Genomic DNA, 20,727 nt, shown 5'->3' on the forward strand with positions numbered 1-20,727 from the left:
CCGTAAAATGGTTTAAGGCGCACCACGTGGACCACTTCAGATCGTGCGCGGCGCCGCTGTGAGTGCGAAATGCCGTCTGGCACGACCTCATAGTCTAGTGCGCCAATACGTCGGATGACCTTGTAGGGTCCGAAATAGCGTCGCAGCAGCTTCTCACTGAGTCCTCGCCGGCGTATCGGGGTCCATACCCAAAGACGGTCGCCGGGCTGGTACTCGACGAAGCGTCGTCGGAGGTTGTAGTGTCGGCTGTCGGTACGCTGCTGGGTCTTGATCCGTAGGCGGGCGAGCTGTCGGGCTTCTTCGGCGCGCTGGAGATAGGTAGCGACGTCAAGATTCTCCTCGTCAGTGACATGCGGCAGCATGGCGTCGAGCGTCGTCGTCGGGTTCCTGCCGTAAACCAACTTGAATGGCGTGATCTGTGTTGTTTCTTGCACCGCCGTGTTGTAGGCGAAGGTGACATACGGCAGGACCGCGTCCCACGTCTTGTGCTCGACGTCGACGTACATTGCTAGCATGTCGGCGAGGGTCTTGTTCAGGCGCTCCGTGAGACCATTCGTCTGCGGATGGTAGGCAGTTGTCCTCCTGTGGCTCGTCTGGCTGTACTGCAGGATGGCTTCGGTGAGCTCTGCTGTAAAAGCCGTTCCTCTGTCGGTGATGAGGACTTCTGGGGCACCATGTCGCAGCAGGATGTTCTCGACGAAAAATTTCGCCACTTCGGCTGCGCTGCCTTTTGGTAGAGCTTTGGTTTAAGCAAAGCGGGTGAGATAGTCCGTCGCCACGATGATCCACTTATTCCTGGATGTTGACATCGGAAACGGCCCCAACAAATCCATCCCAATCTGCTGGAATGGTCGACGAGGAGGTTCGATCGGCTGTAGTAATCCTGCTGGCCTTGTCGGTGGTGTCTTGCGTCGTTGACAGTCTCTGCATGTCTTGACGTAACGGGCGACGTCGGCGGTCAGACGCGGCCAGTAATACTTTTCCTGTATCCTCGACAGCGTCCGGGAGAATCCGAGGTGCCCAGCGGTTGGATCATCGTGTAGGGCGTGCAGTATTTCTGGACGGAGCGCTGACGGCACCACAAGAAGGTAGCTGGCGTGGGCTGGTGAGAAGTTCTTCTTCACGAGCAGGTTGTTTCGTAGCGTGAACGAAGACAACACGCGCTTAAATGCCCTAGGGACAACGTCGGTGTTCCCTTTCAAATACTCGACGAGGCCTTTTAGCTCCGGGTCTGCTCGTTGCTGTTTAGTGAAGTCTTCCGCGCTTATTATCCCAAGGAAGGCGTCGTCGTCCACGTCGTCTTGCGGCGGGGGATCGATTGGGGCGCGTGATAAGCAGTCGGCGTCGGAGTGTTTTCTTCCGGACTTGTATATTACCGTTACGTCATATTCTTGTAGTCGGAGGCTCCACCGCGCCAGCCGTCCGGAAGGGTCCTTTAAGTTAGCTAGCCAACACAACGCGTGGTGGTCGCTGACGACTTTGAATGGCCTGCCATAGAGGTAAGGGCGGAATTTAGCTGTAGCCCAAATTATGGCGAGGCATTCCTTTTCAGTCGTAGAATAATTGCTTTCCGCTTTTGACAGCGACCGGCTAGCATACGATATCACCCGTTCAAGTCCTTCTTTCCTCTGGACTAGGACGGCACCGAGGCCTAGGCTACTGGCGTCAGTGTGGATTTCAGTATCGGCGTCCTCGTCGAAGTGTGCAAGTACCGGCGGCGACTGCATGCGTCGTTTGAGTTCTTGAAATGCGTCGGCCTGCGGCGTTTCCCAATTGAACTCGACATCAGATTTCGTTAGATGTGTTAGCGGCTCCGCGATGCGCGAAAAGTCCTTGACAAAGCGCCTATAGTAGGCACACATGCCAAGGAATCTGCGCACTGCCTTCTTGTCGATTGGCTGCGGGAACTTTGCGATGGCAGCTGTCTTCTGCGGGTCGGGGCGCACTCCAGATTTGCTGATGACATGGCCTAGGAATATAAGCTCATCGTAAGCGAAGCGACACTTTTCCGGCTTCAGGGTGAGCCCTGATGTCTTGATGGCCTCTAATACTGTCGCAAGCCGCTTAAGGTGATCGTCGAAATTTCCGGCGAAGACGACGACGTCATCCAAGTAAACAAGACAGGTCTGCCACTTCAATCCTGCTAAAACCGTGTCCATCACGCGCTGGAACGTTGCAGGCGCCGAGCACAGTCCAAATGGCATAACCTTGAATTCATAGAGGCCGTCTGGCGTGATGAAGGCGGTCTTTTCGCGATCCCTTTCGTCGACTTCTATTTGCCAGTAGCCAGACTTGAGGTCCATCGATGAGAAGTATTTAGCATTGCAGAGCCGATCTAATGCGTCGTCTATCCGTGGGAGGGGGTATACGTCTTTCTTCGTGATTTTGTTCAGTCGACGATAATCGACGCAGAAACGTAGGGTTCCGTCCTTTTTCTTCACTAAAACAACTGCAGACGCCCACGGGCTTTTCGACGGCTGGATGATGTCGTCGCGCAGCATTTCGTCGACTTGTTGTCTTATAGCTTCGCGTTCTCGCGTCGAAACTCGGTAAGGGCTCTGGCGTAGTGGTCGAGCGCTCTCTTCGGTGATTATGCGATGCTTTGCGACTGGTGTTTGTCGAATCCTTGATGACGCCGAAAAGCAGTCTTTGTATCGTCGAAGCAGACTTTTGAGCTGTTGCTGCTTAATCACGGTGAGACTTGGATTTATGGTGAAGTCTGGCTCGGGAACTGCGGTCGTCGGGGTAGATGCAACAGAATCCGAGAGGACAAAGGCATCGCTGGTTTCCTGAATTTCCTCGATGAATGCGATCGTCGTGCCCTTGTTGATGTGCTTGAACTCCTGGCTGAAGTTTGTCAGCAACACTCTCGTGTTTCCTCCATGCAGTCGAGCGATCCCTCTTGCGACGCAAATTTCACGGTCGAGTAGCAGACGTTGGTCGCCTTCGATGACGCCTTCTACGTCAGCGGGTGCTTCGGTGCCGACCGAAATAACGATGCTGGAGCGAGGCGGGATGCTCACTTGATCTTCGAGCACACTCAAGGCGTGGTGACTACAAGGGCTCTCCGATAGTATCGCTTGATCTTCCGACAGCGTTATTGACTGCGACTTCAGGTCGATGATTGCGCCGTGTTGGTTCAGGAAGTCCATGCCGAGAATGACGTCTCGTGAACACCGTTGCAGGATAACGAAGGTGGCAGGGTAAGTCCGGTCATGAATGGTAATTCTTGCCGTGCAGATTCCAGTCGGCGTAATGAGGTGCCCTCCAGCGGTCCGAATTTGGGGGCCCTCCCATACAGTCTTAACCTTCTTCAACTGGGCGGCGATGTGTCCACTCATTACGGAGTAATCGGCCCCTGTGTCGACTAAGGCAGTGACTGCGTGGCCGTGGAGAAGCACGTCAAGGTCAGTGGTTCTTTGTCTGGCGTTGCAGTTAGGTCGTGGCGTCGGATCACGGCTGCGTCGTGTTGAACTGAAGCTGGAACGTCGCTTCGTCAACTCGTCTTTCGTCGGTGTAGTCTTGACTTCCTGACTTCGTCGGGACGGCGGCGTGTCGTCATTAGGTCGTCGAGATGGTTTCTTCGTCGTCTTCGTCGGCGGCGGAGGATCTTCGTCAGTTCGACGAACAGCAACCGCACCTCCATTGGTTGCTGCTTTTAGTTTTCCGGATATGGGCTCGCAGAGCGGCCCCGGGCTGGCCGGTGTATGGTCGGTGCTGCGGCGACAGGTAGCGGCCTGGTGACGGCGAACGGGACGGTCGTCGAGGGCTCCACTGAGTAGCGGCGAGGTAGTCGGCGATGTCACGAGGGCGTTCACCTTCCCTCGGGCGCTGTGCGTTCACGGCGAAGCCTCGCAATCCCAGGTCGCGGTATGGGCATCGGCGGTACACGTGGCCGGCTTCGCCGCAGTGGTAGCAGAGCGGGCGGTGGTCGGGGGCGCGCCAAATGTCCGTCTTCCTCGCGTAGGTGCGCTGGGCGACGGGTGGGCGTGCTGGCGGCGGCGGCGGTGGACGACGGAATTGTGGCGTTATAGGGCCCTGGCGTTGTCGCGGAGGGGGAGCTTGACGGCGTGCGACGGCGGCGTAAGTCATCGCTTCTGGCTGGGGCTGCGGTAATTGTGGTTGCACCTCAGGAACTTCTAACGATCGGTGCACCTCTTCTTTCACGATGTCGGCGATCGAGGCCACTTGAGGCTGCGACGATGGCAAGACCTTGCGCAGTTCTTCGCGCACGATGGCCCTGATGGTCTCGCATAAATCGTCCGTGGCCAGTGATTGAATTCCGGAGTAGCTTGCTGGCTTGGTGCGTCGGTCAAATTGCCGGTTCCGCAATTCCAGTGTCTTCTCGATGCTTGTCGCCTCACGAAGAAACTCGTCGACGGTCTTCGGTGGGCTTCTTACCATACCGGCGAAAAGTTCCTCCTTTACACCACGCATCAGTAGACGTACTTTCTTCTCCTCGGACATTTCTGGGTCGGCGTGGTGGAACAGACGGCTCATTTCCTCAGTGAAAATCGCGATCGTCTCATTCGGCAGCTGCGCTCTTGTCTTAAGTATTTGCGCACGACGCTTTGAAATGTTTGCAGGAAGCCGCTTCGGAAGAGGTCCCACGTCGCCAAGGTGGCTTCTCGATTCTCGAACCATGTCTTGGCGGCGTCCTCCAATGCGAAATAGACATGTCGTAGCTTGTCGTCGCTTGCCCAGTTGTTAAACGTAGCGACCCTCTCATACGTTTCCAGCCAGGTTTCCGGGTCCTCAAATGTGGAACCGCGGAACGTTGGTGGTTCCCTGGGCTGCTGCAGCACGATGGGGGACGCTGGGGCTGCCATTGCGGTTGCCTTGGCCACAATCTTCTTGGTCTTCTCAGGTAGAAGTCCGTGCTCCGGGGGCAGCTGTTGAAGACGGCGGCTTGCTCGGTGGTCCGGGACTACGTTGGTGTTCTGTTTGTGGTCTGGGATGGGATCACGGCTTGTCGGGGGCGTCCTGTACATGGACGAAAAGCACCTCCACCAGATGTCACGTGGTAGTGACGGTGAAGAAAGAAGCAATACGGTGGAATACAAAACTAGCTTTTATTGGGCGAACCTGTGCCCACAAAAACAGGCTACACTTAGAGCACAACGATAGCGGCGAACACGGTCGGCGATCGTCGGAAAACTGATTAGCGGGTCAAGCGCGTCGGCTTTTATAGATCAGTCGTCGAACGTTCCAGATTAACTGATGGGACCCGCGTGTCTTCCACAAAGTTCTACACCATTCGCGTCACGCGATGAAATCTGATAACACAAGGTTCGGCGACAACAGACACGCGGATAGAAGCGTCGATAACTTTCCAGAAACGTCGGATACATGCAGGCGCGTCCCTCGCTGTGCGATTACAGTTGTTAAGCGGCAAAACGTGGTTGCCCGATAAAGATAAGTACACGTGTCAATACTATGTTCGAACTTCTAATCTGATGCATAAATTTGTTGTGTCCTGCAAGTTTGTTTTGTCTCTGCGCATTGCACTTATTGCTGAAGTGGTGGATGTGATGGATATCCTGTCTCAGTGTAGTTTCTGGCTAGACTCAATGTATTGTAGACACTACTGCAGTACTGAAAACTTAATGGCTGTAGAAAAAGAAAGACAGATGTTTTTGTCGCAAGCGCTGCTGAGCAGTGCATTGCGTACATGGATTTGTGGATCTTTAGTTTTACTACTCTGATAAAGATAATTGATGAGTACACGAAAAAACCTGTACGGGAGCTTGAATCAGGTTATCCTCCCACTGCGGAGGCATGAAGTGAGCAGCAATTTAGATCTCTCCAGGATTTCCTCTTTCACTTGCTGGCCTGCTGTTCGGTTCTTGTTTCCGTGGTTTGCTACTGCAACCTTCTGCTGCAGAATTTCGTAGCTTCGATTTCATATTTTACCGCTTTATTCACGTTCCACGCGACATTTGCACTGCGGCTCACCACTTACTATTTTTTTTTCTGACAACAAATAACTTTAGCTAGCTAGTCTTCTAGACTGGGGTAAGGTACATCGCCTAGCTCGGAATCATCGTGCTCACCTGTTGGGGAATCCCGTATCCTTCGAAGCGCTCGCATTCCTCCAACACAGCGTAGTAGCCTATCTTTGGGTTATGGGAATCATCGATTTTGGGCGTGTACCAGCGGCCTTTCATGGTGGCCGAAATTGCAAAGACTGGCAGACGGAAGATATTTTTTTCCCACATGCATGCCACGAAAAGCACCGCCTCATCCTGCAGAAAAAGTGTGAACAAGTTTTGGATAACATTCAATGTTATCAACTGTTTCACAAAAGAATTACTGCTTTCGCGATTTACCCGTCGTTTTTACCTAATGGTACAAGTACGTAGCACCGTCAAAAGCATGACTTAAGATCTCTTGCGGAACTCAATGGAAAAACATTCAATGTGGGCGAGAACTTTATACATTACCTGTGGTAAGACAGCGCGCAGTCTTGCTTTCTTTTGAATTATGTTCCACATTTGCCTAGGTTTTAAAACAAAAGCTTGTCTTCCAGCCGAGATAGTCTTGCTAGGTCGCCCAATAACCATGTCTGATGTAGCGAATGGCCTCACGGAAAACATTCTGGCCAGGTAAAGTCATAGTATAGCAATAATAAGTATTGCCAACGAGCAGCAAAACGTTGAAATTTACGTTTTCATGGCCATACGGGTACCTTGTATTCATGTAATGGGTGGATGAAAATCTTCACTCCATCTGAGCAAAGTCAGTAGGTCACATATCGAACGGTAAGCAATTTTTTTACAGCAGCAACCGTTTTCTATTTATGTGGTTGGAATAAGGTACCGCTGCTAGAAACCTAACGTCAATGTAATCGTTTTACATGTCGCTGACAGGATTTAAAATTGCTCTACAATTAGCTTGCCTGTAGCATGATTAAGTTTCGTGTGTACGTCAGAAAGTCTTCATTTCAGCGAACCAAACACACCTAAATAGAGTTTGCGCGATTCAGTGAGCCGTTTTACAGAATAATACAACTAAGGGAAGCACGTTGGATGAACGGGAACCTACTTTACACATGACACTTCGCAGCGGTGCAGTCGCAGACACCATTAGAATCTTTCCAGCTATAACATTAGGGGTTGATGGAGCAATTTAACCGTACGTCGAGATAGCACGTCGGCGTGCCGTCATTAAATGAATGACAGTCTTACAGCTTTAGCCTTAAGAAATGTGCCATATTTGGCTTTACCTGAATGCGAAAAGAAGTTATCGAAGAAATATATCTGGAGAAGATAAACTAGTACTTTACTGAAGCTAAAGCGATTCATCAGTGCATTTTGTCGCACCGATGCCCTATAAAGGGTTAATGCACTAACCCATGGGCTAAGCGGCCCGCAGGGACGAAGGCAATTTATGCTAGGGCAGTTCGCCAAACAGATGTTTCAAATTTTGTTTGCAGGTGCAAATGCAGGTGCCAAACCGCCACCTGCATTTCTATGATAACCCGAGGGCTTATCAAACGGCCTATCAGCGCTTTATACTGGAGAGAGGAGGCGCAATCGACATCATCTCGCCCAAGCGCACAAAGCACTCTCCAGTGCCAGCCTCGTCTGTGACTCTGGTCACTTCAGGAGAGAGCACGACCGACCTTTGTTGTTTGTGAGACTCCACAATTCACAAACATTACTTGGTAAGGGATGCTAAATTTCCTTTGTTATTACGTTTTCTCACTTTAGTTTCAGGCACTTCTGTGTTTTCAGTACCACAAAAGATAAATGCTAAGGGCAATGTCTACCTGAGTGAGTGGAGGTTTTCCAAGGGGGCTCAATTACTGCGCACGGCAATCTATCGCCTCTCCACTCGCGCAGGGGCATTCGAAGGAGTACCAAATTGCTCACGTTTTCATTTTTTTTTCACTGTACTGTCTTCGGGATTGGCCAACATATTCAGAATGCACATGGTCGCGAGAACTGCTTTAGAATGTACTACCTTCAAGATCGGCCCACACTTTTTAAATGCTACTTTCGGGAACAATCCAAGCATACACAAAGTGAAAAGAATGGATGTAACTCGCTGAGAGAGACATGGTCTCTTAAATAGAAAGTGTATAAAACCACATGACATACCTCAGTCGTACGCTTATTCAGCTTTGTCCATTTTTTCTGTAACCTTGACTGTGCAAATAACCCAGGCCATGTTGCGCGCGACATGAAATTAACGAAACAGCAAATAATGCTCGAGCTGGTCCTTGCTTTGTCGTCGTGCGCGAACCATCACTAAGCTTGCCACTCTTCTCTGTTATTGGGCCCTGTATTGGGTCTCTGAGGCGCTGCGCGATTGATGCTCACGTGGCATTAATAAAAATGTGGGTGGCTGTGCGTGTGCAAGTAGGTGATTCCGATAGAGTATTTCATAATAATCCTGATTTTTCATGGCATGACCGGTAACGTTTACATATGAGTAGAGAAAGGAGGTCGCCTACTGCCTGCAAATTAGGAACACGAATAAAGTACTTCGTGTACGAGTCACCTGGTTTGTTTGCAATTGTGCGCGCAGTTTTTTTGTGTAGTCTTACCTGTTCTATATGTGTTAGATACTCTTGCGGTACTGCATGCAAGGTATCGCATGTTCATGTTTATAAAAAAAGAACGTTATGTAACAGAATCTTTACAAGCTTTCCCAAGAGAAAGAGCCGATTCTATAGAATGTCAAGAGTGCGAGAAAAATTAGCATCAACAAGTTCTTTCTCTGCATTCCAAAGCGCATTTTCTGCAAAACAAAAACTCCCAAGAATTTTAATTCAGGTTTAAGATCAATGAAAGATAAAGCAAATGCCGTTAGTTGTGTTTAAAATAACCGGATTGCTTTCATTACAAAAGAAAAGTACGGAGGTATTTTTTACGTTAATGTTTAACGAATGATTTGTGTTCTATGCTATGGGCAACACGAGTACGTGATTTCACATGACTAAGTTTTAACAGACGGCGTTTCACGCAAAATTTGTCAGTGGCATCTGGGTGAACAATAAAATCTGTAATTTATGAAAGGAAAATAAGACAACCACCCTATCGTAGCAATTACTAGAAAAGAAACCCACATGGGTTTCTCGAAAGAAAAGCCTCGCAGTTCACGAAAAATTCATCCTGGTCCGGGGCTCGAACCCGGGACCACCGCTTTTCCGGGGCAGCAGCTCTACCATCTGAGCTAACCAGGCGGCCAGCAGGTGGTAAGGCGAAGTTGAATGTGTGAACTAGTGGAAAATGAGACATCCAATAAATCGTACCAATTGCTACAAATGGTGGACCATTTCCGTAAACAAGTTGCAGCAATATTGCGCGCAAACATACTAACTTGACGCGCTCCATCTTGTTATTGCTATATGACAACACCTATAGTTGATTATTTAGATTCTTCATTGGCAGTCACACAGGCAGGTCTCTTGAACATCGAGGAAATTTCTATGAAACATGTATTGTTGCAGCTTTTTTAGTAGTGTAATGTGGCTAACTCTACGGTAGTAGTAGTCGACAATATTCCACATATTTACGCGTTTTCTCAATGCGCCAAAACCATTTCCTTTTGCAAGAGGACAGTACATTCTCGCTTAGTCAAAGTGATATTTGTTAACGTTGGTTTACTTGACAGTTGCATAGCCATTTGTTCGCGAGTGTCGCTTGCTGGCTACGCAGAAAATGATTCATTTTTTTCCTGCAAGATATCCGTCGCACATAGAGTATTCTGCAAAATATCCTCTGGTCACACCAAATATTAGGACAGTGCTAGCATCGTTTCGCAGAATACAGCAGGAGAATGAACGATGAACGTTGCGTTCTGTTATCTTTTTCATTTTAATGCAACCCGCCGTGGTTGCTCAGTGGCTATAGTGTTGGGCTGCTGAGCACGAGGTCGTGGGATCAAATCCCGGCCACGGCGGCCGCATTTCGATGGGGGCGAAATGCGAAAACACCCGTGCACTTGGATTTAGGTGCACGTTAAAGAACCCCAGGTGGTCGAAATTTCCGGAGTCCTCCGCTACAGCGTGACTCATAATAGGATAGTGGTTTTGGCACGAAAAACCACACAATCTAAATTTTAATGCACCATGAATAAATCCTTCCAGCGCCGAGTTGCAAATAAAGAGGTACTACAATTTGTCTCATCTTCTAAAACACTTCAGTGCGACATATGACGTCACTCTGTGTAAAAATATCGGCACAACCACAGGAATTGTTGTCTACGATGTTGTATTTGTCGGTCAACGGCAACATCAGGCCTTATTTGTGCTTTGATCATGCCACAGCATGTACACCGCCTTGAGTGCTGCACCTGTCTTTAATTTGTTATTATAGCCTTTGCTTCGTTTAAAACACCAACCACATACTGCATTCAGTACCAGTGTCCGCGGCGAACTGAGGCAAGACAAAAATTGCATCCAGGCCAGTTTTGTGGAAATACAGTGGTATAAAGTAGTTTTGATGTTGAACACAATGTAGGCTCAGATGTGGCCTTCTCGACTGACGGCGGTCCAGAGGACGTGGTTCTACAAAATGGTATGATGTTACCTTTAGCCTCGAGAATTTCTTACAAAACATTTTTCTCTTTAATTAGTAAAATTCGCCTGGCGTCACCGTTGTCAATTTAAACGGATATATATATTTCTACTGTCGCCTTGTAGCTACGGTAAGTAGAACTGAGGCACAACGAAAATAAAATTTGTCCAAATCCAGGCCCCATCATTATCATTTCAGTAACAGAAGTCAATCTGGAAAGCCATAGTTTTGCTCACTGCATGCCCAGGAACCAATTGCAGTGCCAGAAACGCGTCAGGGACACCATTTTTAGAACGGAAACTAGTGACGCTCAAACACATGTTAAAAAGATTCCCAAACAAGCCGTAGTGATGCAAATGGCAACTGACACTGGTGGCACCCAAACAAATGTTATGGAACCTTCCAAAACATGAGGCAGCATTGAAATCGGCACATGGCACTTCTGCGAAGGATATGCTTGAATGTAAAGTCATACTTCATTCAACATTGTCTGTGGAGTCGCCTGTTACGAAAGTTCATTAATCTTCTGACAAACGTTGTTCGTGCTTTTTAATGACCAGCCTTGTCTACGGGCTTCGTAGAACCATCCCATTTTGTTTACGAACAAAAGACAAGCTGCATTATTCGCTATGAGCATCTCGATATCCGCAATGACAACGTTTATGTACAGGTCAGCGGGCATTAATATGAGTCATAATGCTCACATAATCATAAGAAGCAGGTGGATTATTAACGAGATGACCTCTGAGAAGTCCACTCGTCCAGAAACAGGTTTCGGTGAAAAATCGGCAACAGGCAGCGTTAAGTTGTTCCTTTCGAAGAGGTCAGATGGTTGACGAACTTGCGAAACTTCCAAAGAACGGTGCGCGGAATTTTTCCGCTGCGGTTGCTTCAGGCAGATATGCAGGACATGATATGTTCCCCTTTGTGACAAGGACAGTTAGTAAAAATTTCCAACACAGCCACAGTGCACTTCGGGTGAAGCTGGCCGTGACAATTCTTATTCTACTGAAGTACTATAGCGCTAAGTACTAAGTATACTAATAGTACTAATAGTACTAAGTACTATTTCAGTAATATGCACCAACTAGCTCAACAAAAAGTTCTGCTGGAATATCATATTCTACACTCTGCTTCAATGTTTAGGCGCGCATTACGGTTCCTTGAATAAGGCAGCATTTAGTGTGGTTGCATGTGGCAGGCTGCGAAAGCATGCCTGGGAAAACTCAAATAAATACCTTTGTCACCCCTCCATATTTCACGTATTGCGCACTAGTTTGCGGGAAAACAAGACATTCAATAAAAACATGCCTGAGGAACTTGCCACAACACCAAAAAATAAGTGACATGGCCTTCTCTACAAAGATTTTCACTAGGAACGCACTTACGTACTATGAAGCTTTGAAGAGAAAGCGTAATTTCACGGGTTCTGGCATCTTCTAATAGGTCGTTTGCGCACACCTCTTATGTAATCGTCGTTGGTTTTGATCCTTTCCAAAAAAAGATTGACACATATATTTATCGGGCGACCACGTTTCGCCGCCTAACAAATGTTATCGCACAGCGCGGGACGCGCCTGCTTGTATCCGAAGTTTCTGGAAAGTTATCGACGCTTCTATCCGCTGTCTGTTGTCGCCGAACCTTGTGTTATCTGATTCCATCGCGTGACGCGAATGGTGCAGAACTTTGTGGAAGGCGCGCGGGTCCCAACGATTAGTCTGGAACATTCGATGACTGCTGTATAAAAGCCGGGACGCTGGACCCGCTGAGGAGCTTTTTGACGATCGCCGACTGCTCGCCGCTCTCGTTTGATGCAATTTGATGCAAGTGTAGCCTGTTTTGTGGGCACAGGTTCGCCCAATAAAAGCTAGTTTGGCTTTCACAGTATTACTACTGTGTTGTTTGACGTCACGACCACGTTACGATATCAAGAAAGGAGCTGGCAGATGGAATTGCAAACTATGGCATAAAGGTTATGAACAGAGTTGAAGTTCTTCAGAAAAGCTCGCCAACGTTTCGATAGGAGGACCTATCTTCGTCAAACGCGGCCTCGTCATCCTCGGTGTGTTAGTTTTAAAGGGTTGGTAGGGTGATGTCACCTGGGGTTATTGTCGGTCGCGGCTGGTTGTAAAGGGACAGACTGCAAAGAAGATGTGCGCTGTCCCCTGACTTCTGTAAGCGTGGTTCCTAAGATGGTGAGGGGACAAGAGCGGGAGATTGTGAAGGCGGGGAGAAAAGAAAAGGGAGAAAAAGACACTAAGATGGACAAGAAACGACATGAAAGGAAAAAGAAGGAAATGGGAGGTTGTTGGGGAAGCGAGAGTTTAGGAAACACTCAGGAGTGTCATTGGCGACATGTTTTTCTGGGTTTAGAAGAGCCGGTCAGGCGGTCAGTGCGCAAGTAACAAAAAAGACCCCAAAATGCATAAGTTGAAAGAATGGCTTGAGTAGCGTAGCAGCAATGCGTCGGGTAATTTTGAAAGAATTAAGATAGCGACAAGGAGTCTGGACCTAAATGTCTTGTTTAGGCTACTTCTTAAGGCTACTTCTTTAAGAAAATTATCTTTTGTATCTGCGCGGCGACCGCTGATTCTTGCATGAATTTGATGCAGCGGTGGCGTAGAGGTAGAACACCCGCCTCGCGTGCAAGAGGTCCGTGGTTCGAATCTCGGTGCCGCGCAATTTTCCACCGGATTAAAAAAAAAATCCGCGTGTTGATAAAATTGCATAAACAGGCCTGGAGTGTGGCCTGATTCCGGTGACCAGAACCGGTAACGCACTCCCTCACCAGAGCAGGATTGGCCACCCTGGTGCAGTACTTGGCCACAACCTCCTATATGAACACAACAATCAAACCCCGGCCCTCAGTCCCCAGCAGATGCGAAGCAACTGACCACGGCGGTGGTCAGACCTGCGACGCTGCAGAGGGTGCTAAGAATCCCTGGCTCCGGACAGGCCGCCATTGGAATATGAACCTGGCAACGTTTAACGCAAGAACATTATCTTGTGAGGCGAGTCTAGCAGTGCTATTGGAAGAATTAGAGGGCAGTAAATGGGATATAATACGGCTCAGTGAAGTTAGGAGGCCAAAAGAAGCATATACAGTGTTAAGGAGCGGGCACGTCTTGTGCTACCGGGGCTTAGCGGAGAGACGAGAGCTAGGAGTCGGATTCCTAATTAATAAGAATATAGCTGGTAACATACAGGAATTCTATAGCATTAACGAGAGGGTGGCATGTCTTGTTGTGAAACTTAATAAGAGGTACAAAATGAAAGTTGTACAGGTCTACGCCCCTACATCCAGTCATGATGACCAGGAAGTCGAAAGCTTCTATGAAGACGTGGAATCGGCGATGGGTAGAGTGAAAACAAAATACACTATACTGATGGGCGATTTCAATGCCAAGGTAGGCAAGAAGCATGCTGGAGACAAGGCAGTGGGGGCATATGGCATAGGCACTAGGAATAGCAGGGGGGAGTTATTAGTAGAGTTTGCAGAACAGAATAATATGAGGATAATGAATACCTTCTTCCGCAAGCCGAATAACCGAAAGTGGACATGGAGGAGCCCGAACGGCGAGACTAGAAATGAAATAGATTTCATACTCTGTGCTAACCCTGGCATCATACAAGATGTGGACGTGCTCGGTAAGGTGCGCTGCAGTGACCACAGGATGGTAAGAACTCGAATTAGCCTAGACCTGAGGAGGGAACGGAGGAAACTGGTACAAAAGAAACCGATCAATGAGTTAGCGCTAAGAGGGAAAATAGAGGAATTCCAGATCAAGCTACAGAACAGGTATTCGGCTTTAAGTCACGAAGAGGACCTTAGTGTTGAAGCAATGAACGACAATCTTGTGGGCATCATTAAGGAGTGTGCAATAGAAGTCGGTGGTAACTCCGTTAGACAGCATACCAGTAAGCTATCGCAGGAGACGAAAGATCTGATCAAGAAACGCCAATGTATGAAAGCCTCTAACCCTACAGCTAGAATAGAACTGGCAGAACTTTCGACGTTAATCAACAAGCGTAAGACAGCTGACATAAGGAAGTATAACATGGATAGAATTGAACAAGCTCTCAGGAACGGAGGAAGCCTAAAAGCAGTGAAGAAGAAACTAGGAATTGGCAAGAATCAGATGTATGCGTTAAGAGACAAAGCCGGCAATATCATTACTAATATGGATGAGATAGTTCAAGTGGCTGAGGAGTTCTATAGAGATTTATACAGTACGAGTGGCACCCACGATGATAATGGAAGAGAGAATAATCTAGATGAATTCGATATCCCAGAAGTAACGGCGGAAGAAGTAAAGAAAGCCTTGGGAGCTATGCAAAGGGGGAAGGCAGCTGGGGAGGATCAGGTAACAGCAGATTTGCCGAAGGATGGTGGGCAGATTGTTCTAGAAAAACTGGCCACCCTGTATACACAATGCCTCAAGACCTCGAGCGTACCGGAATCTTGGAAGAACGCTAACATAATCCTAATCCATAAGAAAGGCGACGCCAAAGACTTGAAAAATTATAGACCGATCAGCTTACTGTCCGTTGCCTACAATATATTTACTAAGGTAATTGCAAATAGAATCCGGAACACCTTAGACTTCCGTCAACCAAAGGACCAGGCAGGATTCCGTAAAGGCTACTCAACAATAGATCATATTCACCCTATCAATCAGGTGATAGAGAAATGTGCGGAATATAACCAACCATTATATATAGCTTTCATTGATTACGAGAAAGCGTTTGATTCAGTCGAAACCTCAGCAGTCATGGAGGCATTGCGGGATCAGGGTGTTGACTAGCCATATGTAAAAATACTGGAAGATATCTATAGCGGCTCCACAGCCACCGTAGTCCTCCACAAAGAAAGCAACAAAATCCCAATAAAGAAAGGCGTCAGACAGGGAGATACGATCTCTCCAATGCTATTCACAGCGTGTTTACAGGAGGTATTCAGAGACCTGGATTGGGAAGAATTGGGGATAAGAGTAAATGGAGAATACCTTAGTAACTTGCGCTTCGCTGATGATATTGCCTTGCTTAGTAACTCAGGGGACCAACTGCAATGCATGCTCACTGATCTGGAGAGGCAGAGCAGAAGGGTGGGACTAAAAATGAATCTGCAGAAAACTAAAGTAATGTTTAACAGTCTCGGAAGGGAGCAGCAGTTTACGATAGGTAGCGAGGCACTGGAAGTGGTAAGAGAATACATCTACTTAGGACAGGTAGTGACTGCTGATCCAGATCATGAGAGTGAAATAATCAGAAGAATAAGAATGGGCTGGGGTGCGTTTGGCAGGCATTCGCAGATCATGAACAGCAGGTTGCCATTATCCCTCAAGAGAAAAGTGTAACAGCTGTGTCTTAACAGTACTCACGTACGGGGCAGAAACCTGGAGGCTTACGAAAAGGGTTCTACTCAAATTGAGGACGACGCAACGAGCTATGGAAAGAAGAATGATAGGTGTAACGTTAAGGGATAAGAAAAGAGCAGATTGGGTGAGGGAACAAACGCGCGTTAATGACATCTTAGTTGAAATCAAGAAAAAGAAATGGGCATGGGCAGGACATGTAATGAGGAGGGAAGATAACCGATGGTCATTAAGGGTTACGGACAAGATTCCGAGGGAAGGGAAGCGTAGCAGGGGGTGACAGAAAGGTAGGTGGGCAGATGAGATTAGGAAGTTTGGAGGGTCAACATGGCCACAATTAGTACATGACCGGGGTAGTTGGAGAAGTATGGGAGAGGCCTTTGCCCTGCAGTGGGCGTAATCAGGCTGATGATGATGATGATGTCCACTCCCGCATATGTATTTTTCACTAAAGTGGCACATTCTGGACAGTAGACTAGGTTGCTTGATGTGCAGGTGAAGCCCGAAGTTACGCTGTGTGAGTAATTTGACACTGTACTTTTTACTGTTGTAGTAGATTGAACATGTTTGCGGGTAGTGCAGCTGGGATGGCCACGTGTACCAGCTCCCAACTTCGTCTTTGTCCTTAGTTTGGCACGTACAAGAATGTCCTTAAAATTAGTGTGGCGTTTGTGGGCCACGCTGGGCAGGTCGGGAAAAAGTTTGTTTGCTGGTGAGAATTGGGTAGTATTTACTGAGGATGTTGTTCACGTTTGGGAGCGCGTTTGAGAATTTAGTGGTAAGAAAAGGCGATATTGTTCTTGTGATCCTAGGACAGGCTATAGGACGTCGGCTCGATCAAGGAACCAAACTTGATCAAGCCGAGGTCCTCAATCCGAGGTCCTCAAGCCGCGCCCTGGGATCACAAGAACAACACCACCTCTTATTACTACCAAATTCTCAATTGGACTCCCAAACGTGAACAACATCCTGAATAAATGCTCACCAATTCTCTCCAGCAATCTGAAACATAAAAAAAAAAGATTTTTCCCGACCCACCCAGGGTAGCCTACAGAAGCAACGCTAGTTTTAAGAATATTCCTGTGCATGCCAAACTGAGGACAGAGTCGAAGTTGGCAACCGGCACCTGTGGCCGCCCTAGGTTTTCTATATGCAAACATATTCAATCTACTACTACAGAAAAAGTACGACAACCAATTACTCACCTGCACATCATGCAACTGTAGACTACTGTCTAGAATCGCTTGTCTATAAAAGTTGTAACTTAAATCTGAATTCTCATGTCATCAACCAAGGTACGAAACAAACTGCGCCACCAGTTAACCTTCATTCCGTTAACCTCACCTATTCCTTCGTTTCCAAATTTCTCTGCCTAATACTCAATTTAATACACTCTTTTATCTTTCCACATTTATATGAACTGTACGGCACCCTTTCACATGTAGACCTGCCCCCGCCCGCTTTTACATGTGTCACACTCTTATTGTTCCGGTTTCGGTCCCTCCCCCTTTTTTCTTCCATCTGTTTTTTATTATATTTTCTTGGAACGCCCTCACCTACCCATTCCGAAATCCCAGAGGACACAACACCTTTTTCGGCACCTCAGCCACAGAGGGTATCGCCATTCTGTATACCGCCGTGACGACACATACGTTGAATTACTGGGGCTAACGTCCCATGAAATACCGTACCGCTGCCTTCCAGCTACCCCATGGATTGCATCCCAGGCATCTTGTCACCATCTTAACTCCTTGAATATTTCCCGACGCGTTGCTGCTATGCTACTCAAGTCATTCTTTCAACTAATGTATTTTGGGCCTTTTTTGTTACTCGCGCACTGACCGCCTGACCGGCTCTTCTAAAGCCACAAAAACTTGCCGCCAACGACACCCCTGAATGCTCCCTAACCTCTCGCTTCCCCAACATCCTCCCATTTACTTCCTTTTCTTTTCTTATTCTTTTCACCATCTTGGTGTCTTTTTTCCATTTTCTTTCTTTTCTTTTCTCCCCGCCTTCCCTATCTCCCGCTCTTGTCCCGTCGTCTTAGCTAGGAACCACGCTTACAGACGTCAGGCGACAGCGCTCTTCTTCTTTGTAGTTTCTCGCTCTACATCGAGCCACCACCGACAACCGCACGTGGCATCACTGTAACAACCCTTTAAAACTAACATGCCGAGGTCCTCCTATCGAAAAGTTGGCCAACCTTTCTGAGGCACTTTATCCCTGCTTATAACCTTTATACCACAGGTTGCCAAATAAACAGGATTTTTATCCTGCGCGTCAAATAGTAAGCCTCGGTATTTTGAACTCTTGTGACACATAATTGTCTCTTATTTAAAATGCAGACCGCTTCGTGGAAGTTGTTTTTTCTTCTTTTGTACCAGATAACAACGTCCGTATGTGAGCGGGCTTGATATTAGCGGCCCAAGTAACAAGCGTTATTTGATATATTGAGCAACAAAATAACCGCTGTTATATTAAGCTTTTCTCCTAGATAGGCACGGCAGTGTTATCAGCGGGATTTGACTCATAGAATGCCACACTTTCTTAAACAAGAAAGATACGGCGCGTTCAAATGGCAAACTAGTTTTAATAAAAACAGTGAACAGCCACACGCGTTTGAGCGTGCAGCAAGCGAGGAGGAGCCGGTTAAATGGTTAATTGTTTGCTGGGAGGATGACACAGGAGGTTTAAACAAACACCAAACCAGTTGGTTTAATAACGAACCGAATTACGATATATGTAAATATGCATATAATCAGGGTGCCCCAGCTAACTTCAGCAGGAGCTTAAAAATATGCAAACACCACGTAGCTGGACAGAAGAAAGGTAATGTTTGCCGTCGCTTGGAGATACCCAAACTTCTTATTCCTATTATATTATAAATATTGTTATTTAGTTATTCAACTTCTCCAATATTATACGTGCCTGAAAAGTGTCAATGAGGAAATCGTAGACGGACCTGAAGAACTCCCGTTACAGCTTTATGTTCGGATCAATATGTGATATATCGAAGTGCTTTTGCCAGCGTGAAAGTAGCCTGCAAATGCATGCTAAGCTGCCGCGCGACTGCTGGCTGAGAAACTTCGCGTGTATTCGCAGGCTTCTTTCACGCTCAGAAAAACACTTTTATGTAGCACGTACTGAGGAACATAAAGCAGTATAGAGAGTTTTTTCGTATCGCTGCACAGTTTTCTCACTGACACTTTTCATCTAATTGTGATGTATGAGAGGTTGATGTTTAAGACAATTTGCTTAATTAGGCGGAATTAAAAAAATAGTTATAATATGTCCAAGCGATGGCAAACGACATTACTTTTGTTCTGTCTGCCTACGTGGCACTTGCGTACTTTTTTAACGCTGGTTAAAGTTAGCTGGGACATCCTGTGTATTAGCTTATTAGCACGAAAAAACAGCAGTTCTTTCGTGCAATAGTAATGCTTATAATCATTATATAAATATATATATATATATATATATATATATATATATATATATATATATATATATATATATATATATATATATATATATAATTACTGTAAACACTCTTTGCCACTGGTATAAAATTGCAGCGAATTCACGTTAAAACTACATTATTTCTACGTACATTTCCTCAAAAAGGAATACAGTTAATAGCCAGGAATGCTCATCTTAAACAGCAACTTAAAATAGTGAAACTTGCACTCACATAAGTGTGCCGGTAACGATACGAGTAATGGATCCATGATGGAATTTTGAAGATGGTAGGTGGCGTTATATAGCATTGGAATCTGGGTGTCAGAGCCGCAATCTCTTGTTCCTTAAACGATATGTGTCCCAGGATCACCAGGACGGTGGGCAAGTGAATCTTCCTGGAAAAAGATGAAACAGCGCTGGGAACATATTTAGAATATTGCAGGCAAAGGGAATGCTTGATAATCCCTGCAACAGAATTCTCAATCAAAAGAAATGATGGAGTGAAGGTGGAGACATTCGACTTTCTAAATTTCACGTAGCTTGCGACAACTCTGGTTCTAGAGACACTCACGCACCATGCCAACGTCCACCAGCTCAGGTGCTCAATGTGTAAATTTTGGAGGAATAGTGGTCCAAATTCGATTATAAATTGCAAGGTCGCTACTAATTTCAAGACAAAGTTAAAAACGGTTTTACTCTTTGGTAAACATGTACTTGGGGGTGCTTGATAAGGAGCATGGAAATGTGAGGCTGATGCCTTCTGGAGATACTTAAGTAATCTCCGTTTCTTTTTTAATGCCAGGCAAACGCGATATAGATAGAAAGATGTTTAGAAAATTGTTATATTTATTTTGGATTTTTCTCTTATATCAGCAAAATTAGTTAACACATGAACTCTAATTTTTTATCGAAATTACGAAATAGGGATTATTGCAGGCTATCAAATTTCAAATAGCAGGGGTTCTGGCAACAGGGGAACCTTCGGTCTGGGCAGCCAGCCAAATACAGGCAGGATGCCTAGTTCAGCGTCGCGATGTGTTTGTTTTCTCTTTTGTTGATGAGTTGGGGCAGAATCTGGGCAGGAAACATTTTTAAATAATCCGCAACAGACTCAAATCATTAGTACCTGTATATTTAAAGAGAGAAATGATAGATTCCGGAATAAAGCGTTAACCTGAGGCACCTTTCAAAAATAGCCATCAGACATAGTGGTGCATTATTAAAACTGATTAGGTGCAAGACAGTTGTCTCAGAGATTTTTGCGAACATTCCTGCGATATTACGTTCTTTTTTACGTGGTGACCGAAAGTGCTAAAATTTGAGAAAATAAAACACTACCCTGCCACCTGCCAGACAGTCTGTGCAGG

At 46.7% G+C, this 20,727-nt stretch overlaps 1 protein-coding gene across 1 annotated transcript in view; it reads right to left on the reverse strand.

The window, feature by feature from the left end:
* The window catches only part of LOC129386748 (uncharacterized), a 28,990-nt gene extending 9,241 nt beyond the window's left edge, over positions 1 to 19,749 (reverse strand). Inside the window, exons 1-2 of the mRNA XM_055074963.2 lie at positions 19,593 to 19,749; positions 6,054 to 6,245 (exon numbers count right to left, since the gene is read on the reverse strand). Coding sequence (XP_054930938.2) covers positions 6,054 to 6,218 — 165 coding nt within the window. The 5' untranslated portion in view covers positions 6,219 to 6,245; positions 19,593 to 19,749. The remainder of the gene's footprint in view (positions 1 to 6,053; positions 6,246 to 19,592) is intronic.
* Positions 19,750 to 20,727: the final 978 nt, after the last annotated feature.

Source organism: Dermacentor andersoni, chromosome 8 (genome assembly GCF_023375885.2).
Source record: "Dermacentor andersoni chromosome 8, qqDerAnde1_hic_scaffold, whole genome shotgun sequence".
NCBI classification, from domain to species: Eukaryota; Metazoa; Arthropoda; class Arachnida; order Ixodida; family Ixodidae; genus Dermacentor; species Dermacentor andersoni.